Raw genomic sequence first — 21,197 nt, 5'->3', positions numbered from 1 at the left:
GTTGTGACGTTTGGTAGCACACAAAGTGTTCCTCCGGCAAATGGGAGTTGCATAATCTCATAGTCATAGGAACATGTATAAGTCATGAAGAAAGCAATAGCAACATACTAAACGATCGGGTGCTAAGCTAATGGAATGGGTCATGTCAATCAGATCATTCAACTAATGATGTGATCCCGTTAATCAAATGACAACTCTTTGTCCATGGTTAGGAAACATAACCATCTTTGATTAACGAGCTAGTCAAGTAGAGGCATACTAGTGACACTCTGTTTGTCTATGTATTCACACATGTATTATGTTTCCGGTTAATACAATTCTAGCATGAATAATAAACATTTATCATGATATAAGGAAATAAATAATAACTTTATTATTGCCTCTAGGGCATATTTCCTTCAGTTAGGGCGCCTGTCTTCATGTGGCCGCGGCACATACGACCCACTCCTTGGAGGAGGCGTGGGCACTCGATGACGCCCATCGCGATCGGCTCGACGATCATACTGCTCCTGGTTTCTGTACTGATCACGCCGCTTTCCACGTCCCTCACGCCTCGGGGGCGATCTCGGGCTATGGGATGACTGGACCGTATCTGCGACCACAGATCTGCTATGGATCCTATCCCGCGACTGAGACACGGCCGTATTCTGCTCTCCTGCTGCTCGGAGCAAGGCCCTGATCTGCGCCAGACCTCGGCCAGCTTCTGACTGGGAAGGTTGAATCGACTCTGCCATCCGGGCAGCAGCTGCTAGGTTTTGGATCGGTGTCTAGTATACCTGAGCCGGAGGTGGAAAAAGTTGGCGTCGACTGGACTCAGGAGCACGTTGACGAGCGCGATCGTCGAGGGCGCGCTGTAGGTTCTCCAGCCGAGTGCGCTCAGCCAGATTGGCCAAGCGAGCCTGTTCCAAGGCCTGGGCCTCGGGCGTTTCTCCAACTATTGGAGTATGCAGGGCATCCATGTTTCGGCGACGAAGTTCTTCTCTCTGCTGCGAGGAGAGAGGCTCGGGGCGGTACTCCTCGTGAACACGCGACGGATCGCCGTTCCCATCACCTCCGTCTTCACGATCGAAGCTAGGAGGACCGCGTGGTCCATTGACCATCAGGACTTCTGCTGCCGAGTCATTGCTGCCGCACTCGGATGCAGTCTCTACGGAGCCAGTCGACAGATCGAACAGGCTGTAGAGAGACTCGTCGGGCTCGAGCACCGTGACTTGAGGGGTGGCCGACTGGCGGGCCACCGCATGCTTCATCCACCGTTGAATCCTCGACCGGCCGGTGCGCTTGCTCCGGCGGGTCACAGGAAGGGGGAAAGCCGTTGGAGTCGACTGGTACTGGTTCGACGGTTGCCGTAGGAGGACGCCGCACGCGTGAAAGTGCGTCGCCCCGCGGGTGAGGAGCGCGTCGACGTCGAGTGGTGCCTCCTGAAGCCAAGCGGAGTCGTCGGCGACAAACACAAGCGCACCGAGACGGATCTCGCGGCCCTCAGCCAAACTTCTGCCTGGAACCATGATGATGGGGATCGAAAAAATTGCAACTTCTCCAATAAGTCGCTAAGACACCGGCCCCAAGGTGGGCGCCAACTGTCGTGGATCTAAGACTGCCAATAGAATGGGGGGTAGGTATGAGGAGGCAAGATCCTAGCTATGGAGTGTTGTACACACGAGTTTTATGAGTTCATGCCCTTCTCAGAGGAAGTAACAGCCCTACGTCTCGGTGCCCTGAGGCGGTCGACTGGATTATATGTGTGTGTGAGTTTACAAAAAAGTGCGAACCCCTGTCCCAGAGGAGGGGGGTGGCTTATATAGAGTGCGCCAGGACCCCAGCTCCCCTCCGTTACTCAGAGTTCAATGCTCATAAAGGAAAGGCGTTACTGGTAACGTCTACAGTAAAATGTCATAAATGCTCATAATGCTCTGGTTTAAGTCCTAACCGTTGCAGAGTGGAGGGTTCCTCATCTTCTGGTGGTCGAGTGTCTTCAAGGTGGTCGAGTGAGCGCATCTCCGCGGTCGAGTGGATGATGATTTCTCTTCGATTGCTTCTAATTCTTTGTATGCTGGACAGGTCCATGACCCTACCCTAGATACATAGCTTCATCAGGCGGCAGCGTCTGGCGGGTGCGGGCGACGAGGCGAAGGGAGCCGGGGCGGCGCGGTGGTCCGGCGAGCGAGCGGGGCGGCGTGGTGGTCCGGTGAGTGAGCGGGGCGGCGCGGCCAGCCGGCGCGGCGAAGGACAGGCACGGCGCGGCGGCGGCGCAGGCACGGGCGGCGCTCGAGCGCGGGGCCCGACCCGGGCCTCGGAGGGCCGCGGCGGCGGGAGGCGCTGGGAGGCCACGTGGCGAGGTGGGATTGGAGGGGAGAGGCGGTTGAGCTGATGTGGCATCTCCTGATTGGCCCGGGTGAGGTGGCCGGCCGAGCGGACATTGTCCGGACGGTGAGGGATTTGTCCGGCGGCGCGGAGAGGAGAGATTTAGGGTTTGTACCGCGGAATTTTCGGGGGAGGCCACATATTTATAGGTAGAGGGAGCTAGGAGAGTCCAAATGAGGTGCAGTTTTCGGCCACGCGATCGTGATCGAACGACCGAGATGATGGAATAGGTTTAGGTGGGTTTTGGGCCAAATTAGGAAGGTGTTGGGCTGCAACACGCACGAGGCCTTTTTCGGTCCCTCGGTTAACCGTTGGAGTATCAAACGAAGTCCAAATGGCACGAAACTTGATAGGCGGTCTACCGGTGGTAAACCAAGGCCGCTTGGCAAGTCTCGGTCCAATCCGATAACGTTTAACACCCGCACACGAAAAGACGTAGAAAGGGACACCGGGTGACATAGGAGCGCCGGATTGCAAAACGGACAACGGGGAAAATGCTCGGATGCATGAGACGAACATGTATGCAAATGAAATGCACATGATGACATGATATGATATGCACGACACACAAGCAAATACAAGGCAACAACAGCAGATAACTGGAGGACACCTGACACATCGGTCTCGGGGCGTTACAATACCAAAGTACTTGCTTGAGCCCATCTTTGTAGTGCGGTTGTCCTATATTCATGTGAATCTTGGATGACTCAAAATACATGCTAAAAGCTTGAGGAAGGCAATAACTAGAAAAGTTGTTTGTGGGGCCACCAATGATCTTCACTTATAGCCAAGCAATGTATGGTTGTATATGAAAATTAGTTCTAACCCCTGAAATGAACTCATTGAAATCATAAATCCTCTCAAACTTGGTAGGGTATGGTAAATATGCACTTTCAAATCTTTAGACATATATTATTAAGAAATTACATGAACTTGGATCAGGATGTGTTTGCTGGCACATGAAAAACAAAGGATTGTTACAAGAGGTTTAAGTGGATGATTCTTTTTGCCTCCAAAGTAGTATGCAAGGAATTCTTATGAAAATTCGTAAGGATTCTAATCTTGTAAGTCAAACGATAAATTTAGTGAAATTACCTAAGAATTCAATTCCTTAAAAAATCACATGGAGTTCCTTGAATCAATGAAGCCATAAATGTGCTAGGACTATTTATGAAGTTTCATTATTGTTTAAATTTCTCTGAAGACTTTCAATTTTCAGTTGGGATTCAATCAAATGGTAGTTCAAATTTTGAATTTTGATTCAAACGCGGCCTGATTCATGGTAGCAGGGGTTGCTGACATTAAAGCGATAGTTTTCATGCATGTGGCCTCACCAATGGGACCAGTCCATAATCAATGGTATGAACGTTGCGGTTTTTCAGACAAAAATTTGTGGCATTTCGACGTTCTTAAGTAGTAATTTGAAGTTTTTTTAAATAATATACTCCCTCTGATCTGAATTAAAGGTTGCGTCAACTAGTTTAGATCGGAGGGAGTAGTAAATTGACGTTAGAGTCATGTGAGATTCACTCTTTTATGAAAACAACCACCAAACCAAGAATTTCGAGATTCGGGAGCAAAATAATACACACCAAGGTGGGCCTTCGGGAAAAGCCCAAGAAGCATTTTAAATTTCCGAAGCCACGAAGGCGACGAGTGGAGCCCCAGGTTGAGGATGCATCCAATTTTTTTCCTTTGTCTTTTTATTAGTTGGTTTTCCATCTACATGAGTTTTCTAATATATTTTAAAAATATGTAAATTGTAAAAATAAATATTATTTCATGAATTTAAAAAATATTCATGAATATAAGAATGTTCGTGTATTTCAATAAATGTTCAGAGACTTAAAAAAATCATGTATTTAGAAAGTACTCACGAACTTTAAAATTGATTTCTTTAAAGTTCACGAGCTAAAAAGTAGAAAAATAGAAAATAATAGAAAATGAACAACAGGAAGTAAAGAAACAAAGGGACGGCTATGTGTAAGTCAACTAAATTTTCTATGCAATTCAATATATTTTTGCCATCAGATCCTCATCCAATGGCCAGGATCACGTCGCCACTATCATATTCTTCCTCTCGCACCGCCTCCTAGCCCAACCCTAACTGTCAACTACCACCACCCATGGTTGGTGGCGCTCCCACGACCGGACTGCTCTCCCCCCAGCCCCTTCCTTGCCTCCGCCTGGCCAACCCTATAAGCCCCCCCCCCCCCCCCCCCCCCCACCCACACCCACACACACACACACATAAGTTCCGTACTCGCCCGTCCACGTCTTGGCCTCGTCGCAGTCGGCACTCCTCATGCCGTCGCCGCCGCCTTCAGCCTCACACTTCCCAAAATTCACTCGACTTACTGCTAGCCCACGCTAAAAGGAAAACCAGAGGAAAGAAACCCTAAAACCATAGAACCAGAAAGGAAAAAAACAGAAAAACAGACGAACCCCAAAAGAAAATCAGGTGCGCTCGCACTGGTAAATAGGCCGGCCCCTAATTGTTTTTTTAAAGGCCTGGCCCATAGCAGCTTGGCCTGTGCGATTGCTCGCGTCGAATTCCGTGCGAGCGGGCGAGCCGAAGCCACGACCTCTGCTTTCATTCGAACGTTACTCGATCCGATTTCAACTCCGTTCCCTCCTTCCATATTTACTCCCGCCCCCCCCCCCCCCCCCTTCCAGCCGTTAGCGCTCTCTCGCTCCGATTCGCCACCGGCGCCGCCCTAAACATCCCCCTCTCCCTCCCCCTCTCCCCCCTCTCGCCGCGACGGAGGAGCACGGATCGGCGGCCACGTGAGGTGAGGACTCAGCGTCTGGCTTCCCGATCTCCTGCCGTTGGAGGGTGGCTGTTGTACCCGGCGGGTTTCCGGTTTCATTGCGTCCCTTCTCTGGTACGCTCCGGTTCTTGATGGCTTCGCTTGGTGCGGTCGCCGTACCGCGGTTAGATTTGGGGACCTTTTTTCCGTTCTAGTCCGTGCCATGCCGGTGTGGTCCCAGTATTTCAGGTGGAGACGGGCTTGGAGTTCCCGTTCCCAGTTCTCATCCAAGAAATCGCAGTTCTTTGTTACCCCGTTGCAAATTATTCTACCCAAGAAACAATCTGGGTCTCAATTCGTGGGATCAGCCGTGCCAAAATTTCCGGGTTTCGTTGCTCGCTGCGGAATCCTCCTCTGCCAGGCAGCGAAGATTCGGTGGGGGTTTTTTGTTTTGGGGGTTTGATTTTGTTCCTCCAAACTTTCCAACGTCTGTCTTTGCTGGTTTTGTGTTTGCTTCTAAAAGTATTTGGGCGCCATTCTTGTTTTCCTTTTTTGGCTGAGAACACCACAATCCCTTCTTGTTTTGTTTTTATTAACTTCTCTCCAGGAGGCAGATCTTGACAGTGTGACTTTTGGTGTATCTATTGCCGCAGGTAGATCGGAGCAGTATAAGAAATTTTCTGCCAAGGTTGGTTAGTTGATAACAAGCACACAGGCACGATGGCTGCTGAAGTTGGGCAGCCGTTCAGTGGATGGTCTTACTCAGATTCGCCCTACAACGACCTCTGCACACAGGTAGTATCCTCCTCTGCTTCGAAATCATTCAGTGCTTCATCTTTGGTTGCTTACTTTAATTACCAACTTAAATCTCATAGGTTAATAGCTCCTTGATATCGTAGTGCTGTTGGGAAATATTTGAGATGTTAACATTGCATGACATAGTTGATGCTGCCTGAATCTTGTTTCTGTAGTTTCTTATTGGCTTATTGCGTTTCGAGGAGGCTAGATGGCGGTTAGTAATTTTGTTTTATTCACTGCTGATGCAAAATGTCAAATATTCTTATGACATAGGAATAGGAAATTTTCTTATGGGGAGACAGTATTTGTCCATTTGATTCGAAGGAATGGACCATAAGAGAAGGGGAGGAAATTTTCCTTTCTATTGAGTTTCATAGGAAAAACAAAGGAATTTTACCATCCACTGAAACCTCTTTTTTACATTCCTATGCACAAACAACAAGGCAAAAGCTATAAGTAGCATTATATTAACTTTATCTTACATTCGCATATGTTTTAACCTTAATTTGACCATGCTTTGTAGGATCACTGTGTTTTTCCTATTCAGTCGAATCAAACACCCAGTTTTGCAGATTCCTGTGTTTTTCACAATCCTTTGTTTTGCACATGCAATCCTATCATATTCTTGAGTCTTCCGTATAAGTTATATCTATAGAGTTTTGTAGCTAACCACTCTGTCTGTATATGTTAGTTAGTTATTGTTTTTTCTGTTGTTCTAAATTTCTAATAAATTGAAATTCGCGAGTCTCTAATTTCTCTTTATGTCTACTGTCCAGGACGATTCAGTTCAGAAAATGGTGCTTGATCATGGTTCGGTATCATTTGGTAGATTTGCAGAAGAGTCTTTGTCATGGGAAAACAGATCAGTATTTGAACACAACAGACGTCAGGAGGAGATAAGCAAACTCACACTGCCTGGTTTAGTTGCACAAAAGAAGGCATTTTTTGAAGAATATTACAAGAGGAAGGCTCAGAAAGCTAAACTTCTTACTGAAGCCACATTGGAAGAAAGGAGTGATGGCGACACTCTGGACCATAGTAGGCAAGAAGATGATTCACACGCAGTTGCTCCCGAAGATCCTGTGGATAGTGCTCCAGGCTTCAGTTGTCAACCATCTACTGGAGTGAGCTCATCGGATGAGAATAAACGCTCTGAACCCCATGGGCTAGGATACTTGACATTCAATCCTCTGTTTTCTCGGATAACAGGGTCGCAAGGTATTCAAGATGAGGAGGCATCTAGTACTGCTCAAAATCAACATGTTGATGGTGAGTTTCGGTGCGCTACGCGCACGAGTAGTAAACATGGTCTCAACCAGGAAACCGTGGAGAGAAAGGTTCTTGCACCAAAGCATGTGGTTTCAACTGATTATGGTGAAAGTAATGTTGCTGCGTTGAGAATTATCTTGCCTATAGCAAGTTTGAAAGCTGGTGTTAAGAAACAGGAGCCAAGAAAGAGCATAGCGGCAGCTGTCATTAACGGGTTGACAAAGGGGGCCAAGGTAGTGTGCTATTGGATTGATATTTACTGTTTATGTAGTGAAGGATCAGCAAGGGGGGGGGGGGGGGGGGGGGGGGGGGGACTGACAAGATATAACAGAACAGAGCTAGTTTTTGCAGTTGGTTCCTGCTTTAGCGGCAAGTAAATTCTAGATAATCAATACTAGGAACAGAGCTAGTTTTTGCAGTTGGTTCCTGCTTTAGCGGCAAGTAAATTCTAGATAATCACTACTAGAATATTGTAGTATAGAAAGTTCATCGCAAAAGTACAAGAGTTTTATTTTGGACATTGGTTTACATTTGATATACCATTATATTGGGATGATCAATTTGCTGCAATTACATGGCTGGTGTGAGTTTTGGCTTTGTATGACTTACATGTGTGAATGAGCCAGATCACTTTCCAGCATAGTACTAGCTAGATCACTTTCCAGGATATTACTAAAGAAAACTTTCCATTGTTGGTTTCTTCCTTCCTTGATTATTTTATATATATGATGCAAAAGTTAATGTCATTTATCTCATATGCCCATGTTTACTATTTCAGGACCCATCAAGTTGTCTTATCCAAATTCCGAGAGTACATTTAAGAAGAAACTCAGAAAACATGAACTCTGAAGGCTTAAAGGATCCTTTCCACAAGAGGGTTGAGATGAAATTGCGTGCTTTATCTGATAGGATGAGTGCTGAGAAAGCTGCTGCCTCTTCTAGATCTTCTCCGTATCAAAATGCTGATAGAGCTGCCATTTCTTCCAGATCTGCTTTATGTCAGAACACTGATAGAGTCATTGCACCATCTAAATCAGCTACACAAGCTTCTCACAGGTTTTTGAAAGAAGTACAGCCTGCAGCTACCCTTCCTCGTACAAATTTCTACAACAAGGGATCGTCTGTTTCTCATGTTGCCTCTAGCAACAGCAGCAATACTGGGAAGCTGGCTACTAGAAGCTCAGTTATGCCCAATTCACCTCAAAATAATGCAAAACCCTTGCAGGCTGCTCAGGTAGCTTTTGCCCCTAATCAAATGTTGATTTATCCTTTGAACTTATTCACAAATGCAACTTTGGTCACTTGCTTCTACATATGGACCATAATTTTCCTATTGCTAATCGTCAGAAGATATTTTTGCAAGTTCGGTATAACAAATAGTTAAACGCTTCTAATGGTTTATGGGAAGTTGATAAGCTTAATTAATCTTGGCAGGTCGCATCGAAAAGAGGCGCAGGTCTTACCAGTACAAGCAATGGATCGCAGAACAAAAGGTCTTCATTTTGATTTCATTTCTACTCCCTCCATTCCTAAATATAAGTCTTATTAGAGATTTCAATAAGGACTACATACGGATGTATATAGACATATTTTAGAGTGTAGATTCACTCATTTTGCTCCATATGTAGTCCGCATTGAGATCTCTAAAAAGACTTCTATTTTGGAACGGAGGGAGTATTCAGCATATGTTGTGGAAATCTTGAATATTATTGAAACCTCTGTACTTGTTTGAACTGATTTTCAGGAAGCAGCTGAGCACGCCAGCGGCATCGGTTGGAAATAGCCGTACTAGAGGATCTATGCACATATGTGCACCCACAAGTGCAAGGTTTGTTCCTAGAGTGTGGAATGATTTATAAATTTGGTGTGAAATATCTGTTTCTTTTTTATGTAAATTGCTCCGTTCTTTTGTGCAGAAGTAGCAGCAGCGGCATCCGACCCTACAAAACTGCAAAGGCACCCCGGATTTCGAACGGGAGGAACGCAGCGGTTAAGGTAAAAGCAAACAGTGCCCTGGGATGATTCGTAGGATTATTGTTATAGACTGAAATCGCTTCCAAATCACAGCACTTGCTAATGTGGTTCTGTTGTAGACTGAAATGATGCAGAAGTCCACAACATATGAAACCCATTCTGTTGGAGGAATGAATGCTTTGTCAAAAGTTACTGTAAACGGCAACGAACAAAACAGAAAGGTCTGTTCTTTTATTTTTGCGTGCATGGGGTAACCAGTAACCACTAGCCAGGGATCGGCAGAGGCTTTATTATTCTGCCTACTATCCCGATTGTAGAAGTCGTATAAATTCATCGTGTCTATATACAAATTCATCAGTGACTATAAAAAGAAAAAAACTAAAGGTTGGTTGGTGCACACATCTTGTGTAGGTAATCTCGTCGCGTGATGGCAAGAGGAGCAACCTGGCGTGTAAGAGCAAGCCAAGGTATTCCCATTTGTGTGTATTATTATGGCTGACTGACTGATCACTACACAGACAAAATTTATGCAAATTGCTGAAAATCTGCCACTCGATTCATGGAACAATTCTGTTTCTTTGTTAACTGTGCAGACAGGAGATGCCGCGATGGCGATGACGCGCCACTTGAGAAGCAGTTTGAGATGCGCAAGTTGGCACGGTTACTTGGTTGTATTGTTGTCCAAGGGCCTTCTCTGAACCTCGGTATAGTATTGAAGGCTGTATGTTAGGCATGATGTTTTGCTGCTGCTTGTGACCTCTATTCTACCATGAGGCGTGATATATGATTCTTGTATTGAGTTCATAGGAAGGAAAGAGCAGGGAAGGCAGCGCTGTTTCGCCACGATTGTTTGCCTGTTTGTCGTCTGGTTGGTGAGTGAAAGCGAGGCGTGGGAATACTGGCAATTAACTTGTGCTTGGCGCTGTTGGAGTTGCGGCGATAACGCTATGATTTGTCTCCGCCGGTGTCTGCTGATCGTAGGTTTTCCTTCTGTTTGTCAGAGGGTAAAATTTAGGGCACCAAAAAGGGACTTTTAGGACACTAAATTGTTCTTTGTTCTTCTCCAACAATTATCCTATTTTTAGGGTACTCAGTCATACTAAAACAGCCAAACTACCCCCTCTGTAAAAAAAAATATAAGAGTGTTTAGCTCACTAAATAGTGATCTACGGAGGGAGTACTTGATCGCATTGCAGGCTTCCAAATATTCAAATGTCCAAACGTTCGAACTTACAAACTTCCAAACAGTTTTAAACATGCAACGATCTACACGCGCAAACATTCAAATTTAAACATACTAGACTACAAACACTAGACAACTACTCCTCATCACTCTCACGCACAAAGTTATCGCAGCCAACGTCGGAACCCTCATCATTGGACTCCACCTTTGTCACATGTGAAGGCCTTGGCTCGTCCTCCTTACTGTTCTCCACCGTCTTTAAGGTGTCGAGCCAATACCGTCAGTGGTTGCATTGAAACTCGACTAAAAGGATCGAGATCGAGATATACCTAGGAGGGGGGGGGGTTAAATAGATACACTTACAAATTTAATTATTAGTTAGCAACTATAGGCAATATGAGAAATATGAAAGTGAGCCTAATAAGTGCAAAGATGATTCTAGTGCTAGCAATATAATCAACAACTAATAGATAGACAAACAACCACAATATGATATCTATATCAATATAAAAAGACCCAAATGGGCAGATCCAAACCATCTCGATCATCAAATCATGTTATCTAGCGGTTCAAATCGCTCCAATGTTGAGCACCAAACACGTTTAATGCTCTAATTACCCACCACTACCATTGGTTATAAACACGTTTTGACTCAACGCTATCCCTTGAAATCTGCCATGTAATTAATATCCTACAATTCCCGCGAAAAAATAATTCATATCTTACCAAATATCAATGTGCAACAAATATATCTTACCTAATATAAACGTGCATTGCATGTACATTATATTATTACTAGTAACAAGTAAAGATACGGAGACAAATATATCACAAGTAAGAAGCTAGGGTAAACTCTGGAGAGGAGGATGTATTCCGATGTTCACTTCCTTGAAGGAAAACTAGTCACCCTTGGAGGGGTGGATGTTACCATGAAAGCACACCAACACTGTGAATGCTATCTTTGGATCGGTTGAATGTAAAAAAACTTTATTGTATATGTTTGCAACTATTTATTCATATGCTAAACTGTTATTGGTCAAACATATGCATGTCAAATGGAGAAGGCCGGACCTAGGGTGGATATTTGGTGTACCGGATTGGATAGCCGCCTCTCCTATCATTGTCCACGGACATGTCTGGACGTGTCCACGGACATTTGGCGTGTTTGATTTGGTAAGGTGTTTGAGTTACGTGTCCGCGGACATTTGATGTGTTTCATTGGTGCACGATGTTGGAGTTACTCTAAACCCAGGCTTCAACCTGCCCCTCCCCATGCGAGCAGAGCTGGCCATTTGGGCCGGCATGACCTAGCCCATCCTTAAAAGTGCCTGGCACAACACGAAAAAAGGGTTCGTGGCGGCATGTTTATAAACGGGTCGTGCCACTTCCAGGCCCAAGCATAACATGATTGCTAGATGGGCCGGCCCGAGGCCACATGTGTGCCGGTCGGCTCACGTGCTATTTGGCCTTTTGGGCTGTTTTGTGCCTATTTTTGAAAATTGGGTTGTTCAAAAATAAACAGGCCATGCCAGCACGTGGGCCCCGCCTCGCAGCCCGGCCACAGGCCTGCACGGCCCGTTTAGCCGCGTCCTGGGCTGGGCACATAATCTGCCACTTACGCGTGATTTTGGCCCGGCCCGCGTAGCACGGCCCAGATGGCCATGTCTGCGTGCGAGCTAGAGAACAGCCGATGCCCTGGGCGGCTGGGCCCTAAGGATAGTCAGCTTCGCGGCAGCACCTGATGAGCGTGCTCCGCCGCGCTCTCCTGCTCGGCCACCGCCTCCGCCGAGGCTTGTCCTCGGGTGCGGACCTGCCTCCGCCGCGCCCATCTGCCAGCCGCCGCGTGGTCGTGACGGGGCTGGGCGCCGTCACGCCGCTCGGCCGCGGCGTCGGGTCCACCTGGGACCGCCTCGTGGCCGGAGACTGCGCGGTGCGCGCGCTCGCCGCGGAGGACCTGCGTCTCACCGGGGATGCCGCGGAGAGGACGTTGGAACAGCTCCCATCCAGGGTCGCCGCCGCCGTGCCGCGCGGGAAGGGCGAGGCCGAGTTCGACGAGGAGGCGTGGACCAAGGTTTATGACTGACACTTCACTAGCCCCTAACTATCCAGTATACATTGGTTTTCGCACTGTTGCTGTGAGATTGGATTGATGCTCTTTTTCTGCACATGATTGTTCCATGAATTGCTAGTAGTTGACATGCTTGATATAATTGATTCGAGAATGGATTTCAAGAGAAATTTAAATAAGGCTGTTACGTTTCAGCATACTATACAAGCTTTCCCGTTGACAATGCTACAGTCATGTGATAACTGGTACTGATATAAAGACCCTTATCTTCAGTGCCATTAGGAGTAACAGTCTTCAATGCCACATCACATTGTTGAACCTGTCTTTGGCGTTTCTTCTGTCAGATATCTGTAGGATTTAAGTAGATAGAAGTTATTAATTACACGTTCATTGTGGTCCACTGACTGTCTCTCTCTTCTACAATTGGAAATCTGTTATGTTCTGATGAGATTCTATCGTATGACTGTAATATGTAAATGGTGATGTTGTCTGTCTCATAGTTAAACTTTGTTTCGTATGTCGAACTGTTGATTGAACATTTTTGTTTCCAGGACAGTAGATCTATATCGGGGTTTATAGCATATGCTCTATGTGCAGCTGATGAGGCTTTGAGAGATGCAAATTGGCTGCCCTCGGAAAATGAGAAGAAGGAAAGAACGGTACCAATTGCTTTTGGTGGAAGCTCTTTTCCTTTTTTGTGTTTTTGCCAAGTTGCTGGATCTAATTAGAGCCTTTATCAGGGTGTTTCAATTGGTGGGGGAATCGGAAGCATCTCCGACATTTTAGATGCATCACAGCTGATTGCTGAAAATGTTCGTACCCACAGTCACTGCAATTTGCTTTATTCTCACTCTTTTCCTTTTGTATTGTTAGTCATTGTGCAGCTATAGTGATTCTCACTATTATTATATTGATATGTGCCGAGTGAGAAATACAGTGTTAGATGCAAGCAAAATAATGGCGACTACCGGCTGGCCGGCATTACTGGTGGGCGCCAGTAGCATTAAGATTAAAAAAAATCATCTGATTTTAGCAACTCAAGTACTCCCTCTGTTCACAAATATAAGATGTTCTAAACTTTTTCTGAATCGGATATATAGACACATTTTAGTGTGTCTGTTCATTTTCAGTCCGTATGTAGTCCATATTGAAATATCAAAAACATCTTGTATTTGTGAACGGAGGGATAAGTTTGAAGAAAATTGTGAGAAGATATGTTATTTAATCAATGAACAGGAAAACCGAGCGCTAACCGGCCAGGAACAGGATACATTGAATTTGTAGTTTACACTTCATAATTGAAACTAGCCATTACAAAACTACTTGTCGGTGAATGCTACTGACCAAGACCAGAGCACTTCGTCATATCTTTTTTTTTAATTCTTCATTTACATTAGAATCAATCAATTTTTACGTCTTCTCTGAAGCTTGGACCTGCACCATACATGGCTTGCAATATAATTGATTATCTTCTGGTAACTTCCAGCACTGATGCGTGGAATTTGTTTTCTTCTGAATGCAGCGTCTACGTCGTCTTAGCCCATTCTTCATCCCCAAGATTTTGATCAACATGGCATCAGGTCATGTCAGCATGAAATATGGTTTCCAGGTGAAAATTGTTATTGTGATATGCCTTGTTTCCATTTTGTACAATTATTTGCATGAACAACATTGATATTTAACCCTTGAAACCTAGGGTCCAAACCATGCTGCCGTGACAGCTTGTGCCACAGGCGCTCACTCTATTGGCGACGCTACACGGATGATTCAATTTGGAGATGCAGATGTGATGGTGGCTGGAGGAACAGAGTCTAGTATTGATGCTTTATCTATAGCTGGATTTTCTAGGCAAGTATGTTCGCGTCTTCACAATTGTTTTGTTTTGCTTAATTTCCCAAATACTCTGTCTAGATGCTCCGTAGGGCAATTATAAATTGCCTCAGCTGCTTTACTAAGGTTTCAATGTACAACTGTTGACTGAAGGTTGTAGGACAAAGTAGAGAACCCATGTTTTTGTCCACAAACCACTCGTGGTCGTGGCTCATAATATCATATGCAAACTTAATCTGTTTATTTCCAGAAAAACTTGGTTACAGTCACACTCTTGCACATTTTATCGCTATCCCCGTCACTAATATTGCCAACACCATCTTATTTTCGCTATAATGGTCTGCAGGTTAAGGGCATTGTCTACAAAGTATAACTCTCTTCCACAAGCATCTTCGAGGCCATTTGATTGTGGCAGAGATGGATTTGTGTACGTCATACTTATATTGAATCGTATTTTTTTTTACTTCCTTTTGTTTTTCCTTCCTATTGTCCATTCTTATCTTCCGTCTTAAATAACCAATAGGATTGGTGAAGGTTGTGGAGTCATGGTGTTGGAGGTGAGTTCAGAGGAAACACTGATCATTTCCTGTTGTCTGTCCTTACCTTGCTGTTCCCAAGCTGCTGGTTCATTGTTATTTTATAGGATCAGTCATTTACATATTGAAAAAAAAATCCATAGCACTTTGTAAAAGAGTTTGTCAAAGGACTTAAATCACCATAGTATTGCTTTTTTAGAAGCTGCCTGGAAGAATGGTGGTTCTTGGTATTTGAGTCAAATTTGAACTAAATGCCAAAACTTACCTACAAATACTCCTTTTCCTAATGGGCCCTTATGGTGTAAAATTGCTGTATCCTGTATATGGTATATGTAACTTTTAGTCTGGAAACTGTCTTATTGCATTTTGTTTCTGAACAGACTGTACATCAATTTATTCCTCTGTAGGCACTTGACCATGCAATGGAACGAGGCGCAAAAATTTATGCAGAAGTTCGAGGCTATGGCATGTCTGGTATCCTCCGATTCCACAAAAGAGATGGTCTACTTTGTCATTAGTATGTATTGCGTCATGAACATCAGCTTCTGTCAGGTGATGCACACCACATAACTCAGCCACAAAATGATGGTAGAGGTGCTATCTTAGCCATGGAGAGGGCATTGGAACAGGTGTGGCATACTCTTTCTAATTCGTGTGGTGCACATTTTAAGCATGTAGTTAAGCTTTGAGGAATTAGAAATCACATTTTAAACACGTATTAAGCTTTGAGGAATTAGAAATCACGTCACAATAATTATTTTCTTGACATTCTGATTTTGATAGAATTCTTGCTCCTTTTCTAGTCAGGGCTTCAGGCAGATCAGATTGATTATTTGAACGCGCATGCAACATCAACTCCTCTCGGTAGGTGCTCACAGTCAGCCTGGCAAAACCCACCTGGGCTGGCATGACTTCTGTTTATTGTACCTTGTGGGTAAACTTGTGTTTATGATTCCGCGGCATCTTGAGTTATGATAAATAAGCTGATGTCTTGGATCTGAACCACAATCAGGGGATGCTGTGGAGGCAACTGCAATAAAATCTGTCTTTGGCCACCACGCGACATCCGGTGGTCTTGCGTTATCCTCAACTAAGGTACACCTCATTCTGCGCAGCTAAACTGTCACAGCTCCGGCACTAGTCTAGTCCATTTTACGACAATGACTGAGGACCAAAAAAACCGTCTTCTCCAGGGAGCAATCGGTCATCTGCTAGGCGCAGCCGGATCAGTGGAAGCAATCTTCACCGTGCTAGCAATCCACCATGTATGTTACCCACCATCAGTGATCACTGATCAGTAGCTCCTGCAAGGGAAAATCACTCTGTAGGCCGTACTCATCATCGCATGCAATTTTTTGCAGGGAGTGGCGCCGCCCACGCTCAACCTGGAGCAGCCCGACCTGCTGTTCGAGGGCGCGTTCATGCCTCTAACCGCCGCCAAGAAGATGCCGATACGGGCCGCCATCTCGAATTCCTTCGGGTTTGGTGGAACCAACGCGTCGCTGCTGTTCTCGTGCCCGCCCTAGCGATCCAGCACCCTCCCTCTCTTCTGTTTTCCCCTTCGAAGAGGCATACCAGAATGTCGGGAGTTTTCCCGTCCGTGAACTTAAATGGGGGAAGGCACCATCCGCGTTGAGCAGGAGTTGGGGGGTTTCAAGCACTGACCATTGTGCTGTGCTCCCTCTGAGTCCGGAGCATCGCCCAACTTGTGGGCGTTGACTCATCCCTCTGTTCCTAACTGGAGTATAAGACCTTTTAAAGATTCTTTTAGGATCTAAGCAAAATGTGTGAATCTACATTCTAAAATATGGAGTATGTCTATATATGTCCGTATGTAGTTTATATTGAAATCTCTAAGCGCTTATATTTAGAAACTTATACTACAGTATGCGAACTTATTGAATTTTTTTTGTCTGAGAGGGAATTTTTGCCGTGCCGGGTTAGGTGCAGATGTAGTGACGTGGGGCTGGTGATGGGGTTTGGCCGTCGCTCTCACGTGCTAGCTACCACGGAAAGGGGAACGAAACCAACCCAAATGCTGCTGCTGCCTGCTGTGGAGTCCTTGCACACGTCCAACGGAGGCGAAGCCTGTGGAGTGCCAGCACTCCACAGTCCACACGCAAATGGACTCCTCGCCGCCCACGGAAAACAAGGCAAAAAAAGAAGAAGATAGTTTGAAAGGCTGTTTGCTACAGCACCAGATGAACATGAGTTGCTTATGACTTTCTAGAACTGCAAGTTCCTTTAACTATGTCTGCGAGTTCCAAAGGATAGAAACTAAGCGGGTGATTTTTTTTTAAAAGAGGCATAAGATTTGTCTCATCCATTAAATAAGGAAGAATAGAGTTTAGAGTTTTACAGCACACTCAAATACACGACATGACAATTACTCACGCAAAATTATATGCCCTAGTCTTTTCGCGCCTGCGGTGACCCAAAGCTTGGCCTCCTCCAAGATGATGCTAAGAAGGATTGGTGGCGGTGCGGATTTATGCCGGAAAACCCGAGCATTTCTCTCATTTCAAACGGTTCAAGTGACAAGCATAGTGAGGGAGGCCATAGCGTGATGGCTGGGGTTACGGTTATCGGTTCTCCTGTCCTACCACTCGTCGACTGATGCGTGAAGGTGCCAGTCGGATGTGTCCAAGTGTGTGAGGCCAAGCTTCGCAATGATAGATCTCCAAAGCCTAATAGTGTACCGACATTTGAAGAAAAGGTGTGCGCCCGTCTCTTGTTCCCTTTTGCAAAGAGGGCACATGCCACAGTTTGACCAACCTCGCTTCTCCAAGCGATCGACGGTCCAAATTCTGTCTTGTAGAGCTAGCCGTGCGAAGAATTTGATCTTTGGGGGAGCCCACATTTTCCAAATCATGCGATCCATGGGAGAAAGGGTTAGGCCAAGGAATTGGGGCTTGTAAGCGGTAGCCGTCGAGTATACCTCATCGTTCGAGTGATTCCAAATAATATCATCCTTGCGATGCTCATTAAGGTGGAAGACATGGACAAGCAACCAAAGAGTGAAGAATTCCAAAATGTGGGCAGCTGAGGCGACGGTGTTGTGGTCGATTTTCAGGATCCACGCGCTCGCCCTAAGAGCCTCACACACCTTCCAGTTATTTCTCCATGCGCAATGTCTTTGGGCTTGCACCCAAGCAGCCAGTGGGAGTCCCAAAACGGCGTTTGGGCACCATCGCCGACGGTAATAGAAGTTGGGGCATAGAAGAACTCAAAATCGTCCTTGGTGCAAGGGTTGTCGAAGCCCACCCATAATTTGTGTGGCTCCTTCCATTTGTACCAAAGCCACCGAGGCGCAATGCATGTGCAAACTTGTCGGTGTTTAACACACCTAAGCCACCATACTCCTTCGATCTGCAAACCGTCTCCCAATTGACCTTGCACTTTGCTCCCGTCGTCCTGTCTGACCCAGACCAAAGGAAATCCCTCTAAATTCTATTTAGGTTGTGCAGGATGCTAGGCGGCACAATGAGGGGCGTGATAGAGTACACCGCTTGGGAGGAGATGACTGACTTGATAAGGGCCGTGCATCCGATAGTAGTGATGTTTTGACCATCCCAAGTTACCAATTTACCAGCCGCCTTGTCTTCAAGGTATTGAAAGTCCACATTCTTCAGTTGCCAAACTGAGAGAGGTAGGCCTAAGTATTTCAATGGGAACGATGCGTGATTAGCCAGTAGACCCTGAATGTGACTAGGGGTGAGGTGGTTGCAGCGAATTGGGACCACCGAGCTTTTTTGGAAGTTGGTACACATGCCTGTAACCTCACCGAAGCCTCGCAAGATAGAGGCGAGGTTGTGAATGGCTCGCTTGATGGGAGCCATAAAGACCGCCGCAACATCCGCATAGAGTGAGGTTCTCGCCATGGCCCCGCTCCCACAAATCTTATGAAGAAGACCTTGACGCGAGGTTGTGAATGGCTCGCTTGATGGGAGCCATAAAGACCGCCGCAACATCCGCATAGAGTGAGGTTCTCGCCATGGCCCCGCTCCCACAAATCTTATGAAGAAGACCTTGACGCGAGGTTGTGAATGGCTCGCTTGATGGGAGCCATAAAGACCGCCGCAACATCCGCATAGAGTGAGGTTCTCGCCATGGCCCCGCTCCCACAAATCTTATGAAGAAGACCTTGACGCGTTGCCAAGTCAAGCACTTTATGAAGAGGGGTGATCGCGATGACAAAAAGGAGGGGGAGGGGGTCCCGCTGCCGAAAGCCGCTTCCATGCTTGATTGGGGGGGGCGGGGGGCGGGAATCCCATTCAGAAGAATCCGAGACGATGAAGATAGGAGCGCGACAATCCAGGCCCGATTTTTGTGGGGAACCCCAACCGTTGGAGGAGGTCCAGAATGTATCCCCACTTGATAGAGTCAAAAGCTTATTTGATGTCCAGCTTGAAGAGAAGAGTGGGCGTTTTGCATTTGTGAAGCCTTCGAGCGAAGTTCCGAACATACAAGAAGTTTTCATGAATGCTTCGCCTCTTGATGAAAGTGCTCTGGGAATTGGAGACAATGACATCCATGTGGGGTGCGAGTCGGAACGATAGAACCTTGGCGATGATTTTGGCAATGGCATGGATAAGGCTTATGGGCCTATAGTCAGAGATGCCTTCAGCGCCCTCCTTTTTGGGCAAAAGGACAATATTGGTGGAGTTGAGCCAATGAAGGTTAGAGGTGTGGAGGGTGTCGAATCGTTGGATGACCCTCATGATAGTGTGTTTAATGATTCCCCAACACTTTTTGAAGAACATGCCCGTGAAGCCATCCGGACCGGGTGCCTTGTCACCAGGAAACTCCTTGATGGCCTCCCAAACCTCGTCCTAGGTGATAGTTGCATCCAGGCCATGCAGGTCATGCTGCTCAACGCCAAGCTTGGCCCAGTTGAGGTCTCTGTTGCTGGAGGGCCCCCTGCTCATAACCTCGGAAAAGTGGTCGTGGATGAGCTTCTCCTTTTCCTTGTGGTCAGTTATCCAACCTTGTGCGCGCCTGATCCGGTGAATGTGATTTTTACGACGTCGGGCATTAATCCATCGGTGGTTTTTTTGTTTGCGTCGCCATCCCGCAGGTTTTCCAACCCGGGCACATTGGCTCTTCCTAGCCCTCTCAAGCACCGCCAAGACTATCACCCTCCGCTTAAGCCTAGAACGAAGATCTCTTTCCTCGGGTGAGAGGAGCCTCTCCTCCTGCGTGATGTCGAGGCGTAGGATCACAAGAAGCACCGCGTGGAGCTGAATTTTTTCCCTTGGAAAATAAGCTCTTGCTCCATTGGTGAGTCGAAGCGCGGTCTTCTTAACCTTGCGATGCAGAATTTGGAATGGCTCCGTGTGAGCCACCCGTTCGTCCCATGCCTTTTGGACCACCTTGTGAAATCCGAGCAAAGATAACTAGAAGTTCTCAAATTTGAAGGACCACGGTCGTCTTGGCCCTTTGTCATCTGCAAGCAAGAGAGGGTAATGGTCGGACAGGGAGGATGAAAGGGCATGGAGCACGTGTGTATTGAAGGTGGTATCCCACTCTGTGTTGCAAAATAATGAGTCAAGTTTGCACAGAGCTGGGTTGTCCCGCTCGTTGCTCTAGGTGAAGCGCCTGTTTTGTAGGTGGATTTCCTTGAGCTCGCAACATTGTAGCGTAGCTAGAAACCGGTTGATTCTACTCCGGTTAACATTCCTATTATTCTTGTCTCTAGCTCGGTAAATTTGGTTGAAGTCTCCAAGTGCAAGCCATGCCATTGATGTGTTGGGGAACATAGTAATTTCAAAAATTCCTATGCACACGCAAGATCATGGTGATGCATAGCAACGAGAGGGGAGAGTGTTGTCTACGTACCCTCGTAGACCGTTCGCGGAAGCGTTATATCAACGCGGTTGATGTAGTCCTACGTCTTCACGATCCGACCGATCCAAGTACCGAAAGCACGGCACCTCCGAGTTGTGCACACGTTCGGCTCGGTGACGTCCTCGCCTTCTCGATCCAGCAAGAGGGGCGAAGTAGTAGATGAGTTCTGACAGCACGACGGCGTGGTGACGGTGTTGGTGAAGAACAATCTCCGCAGGGCTTCGCCTAAGCACTACGAAAATTAGGACGGAGGATAAACTAGAGGGGACGGGGTTGCCGGCACACGGCTTGGTGTTTCTTGATGTGTATTGGGTGCTAGCCCTACCCCTCTATTTATTTGTTGAGCCTTGGGGTCGAAACTTGGAGTAAAAGCCTCCACAAAGTCGGTTTCACCCGAAAGGCAAGAGTCCTTCTCGGACTCCAGGGCCAGACGCCAGGGTTCCCGGCGTCTGGACCCAGACACCAGGGACCCTGGAGTCTGGCCCCTTGTAACGCCCCGGACACACCCGCCGGTGGTCGTTACTCCTGGCGGGATCTAGACTGGCCCCACAGATCAATATTAGTCTTTTCTGCGCACT

At 46.5% G+C, this 21,197-nt stretch overlaps 2 protein-coding genes across 6 annotated transcripts; both read left to right on the top strand.

Annotated features, from left to right (window-relative positions):
* Positions 1 to 5,037: 5,037 nt before the first annotated feature.
* Positions 5,038 to 9,998, top strand: LOC125512165. Of its 4 annotated transcripts, none has more exons than XM_048677244.1 (10): positions 5,038 to 5,156; positions 5,768 to 5,909; positions 6,689 to 7,414; positions 7,960 to 8,415; positions 8,616 to 8,674; positions 8,926 to 9,009; positions 9,098 to 9,176; positions 9,275 to 9,376; positions 9,567 to 9,622; positions 9,749 to 9,998. In XM_048677244.1, exons 2-10 carry the CDS (start codon positions 5,835 to 5,837, stop codon positions 9,771 to 9,773), a joined length of 1,662 nt encoding a protein of 553 aa, XP_048533201.1. In that variant the 5' UTR covers positions 5,038 to 5,156; positions 5,768 to 5,834; the 3' UTR covers positions 9,774 to 9,998. The 4 variants fall into 4 exon arrangements, with proteins under 4 accessions (XP_048533201.1, XP_048533203.1, XP_048533200.1 ...); XM_048677246.1 differs by having other exon boundaries at positions 5,044 to 5,156; positions 5,772 to 5,909; XM_048677243.1 differs by having other exon boundaries at positions 5,112 to 5,249.
* Positions 9,999 to 12,040: 2,042 nt separating this feature from the next.
* On the top strand, positions 12,041 to 16,689 carry LOC125512163 (3-oxoacyl-[acyl-carrier-protein] synthase, mitochondrial). Of its 2 annotated transcripts, none has more exons than XM_048677241.1 (13): positions 12,041 to 12,409; positions 12,958 to 13,065; positions 13,147 to 13,218; positions 13,929 to 14,015; positions 14,103 to 14,254; positions 14,583 to 14,663; positions 14,760 to 14,793; positions 15,180 to 15,246; positions 15,325 to 15,401; positions 15,576 to 15,636; positions 15,785 to 15,867; positions 15,966 to 16,037; positions 16,134 to 16,689. In XM_048677241.1, the coding sequence occupies exons 1-13, from the start codon at positions 12,080 to 12,082 to the stop codon at positions 16,296 to 16,298; spliced, it is 1,389 nt and encodes a 462-aa protein (XP_048533198.1). In that variant the 5' UTR covers positions 12,041 to 12,079; the 3' UTR covers positions 16,299 to 16,689. The 2 variants fall into 2 exon arrangements, with proteins under 2 accessions (XP_048533198.1, XP_048533199.1); XM_048677242.1 differs by having other exon boundaries at positions 12,080 to 12,409; positions 12,963 to 13,065.
* Positions 16,690 to 21,197: the final 4,508 nt, after the last annotated feature.

This window comes from Triticum urartu, chromosome 6 (genome assembly GCF_003073215.2).
Source record: "Triticum urartu cultivar G1812 chromosome 6, Tu2.1, whole genome shotgun sequence".
Classification (NCBI taxonomy): Eukaryota; Viridiplantae; Streptophyta; class Magnoliopsida; order Poales; family Poaceae; genus Triticum; species Triticum urartu.
The sequence above is the reverse complement of the archived record's forward strand: the minus strand, read 5'-3'. Positions and strand labels throughout refer to the sequence as shown.

Bases quoted from the DNA above. Each gene is read 5' to 3' on its own strand.
- LOC125512165 (XM_048677244.1), top strand. From the start codon at position 5,835: ATGGCTGCTGAAGTTGGGCAGCCGTTCAGTGGATGGTCTTACTCAGAT. The intron at 8,416-8,615 runs GTAGCTTTTGCC...TAATCTTGGCAG, and splicing joins AACCCTTGCAGGCTGCTCAG to GTCGCATCGAAAAGAGGCGC. The intron at 9,623-9,748 runs GTATTCCCATTT...TTAACTGTGCAG, and splicing joins GCGTGTAAGAGCAAGCCAAG to ACAGGAGATGCCGCGATGGC.
- LOC125512163 (XM_048677241.1), top strand. From the start codon at position 12,080: ATGAGCGTGCTCCGCCGCGCTCTCCTGCTCGGCCACCGCCTCCGCCGA. The intron at 14,016-14,102 runs GTGAAAATTGTT...CTTGAAACCTAG, and splicing joins GCATGAAATATGGTTTCCAG to GGTCCAAACCATGCTGCCGT. The intron at 14,255-14,582 runs GCAAGTATGTTC...AATGGTCTGCAG, and splicing joins TCTATAGCTGGATTTTCTAG to GTTAAGGGCATTGTCTACAA.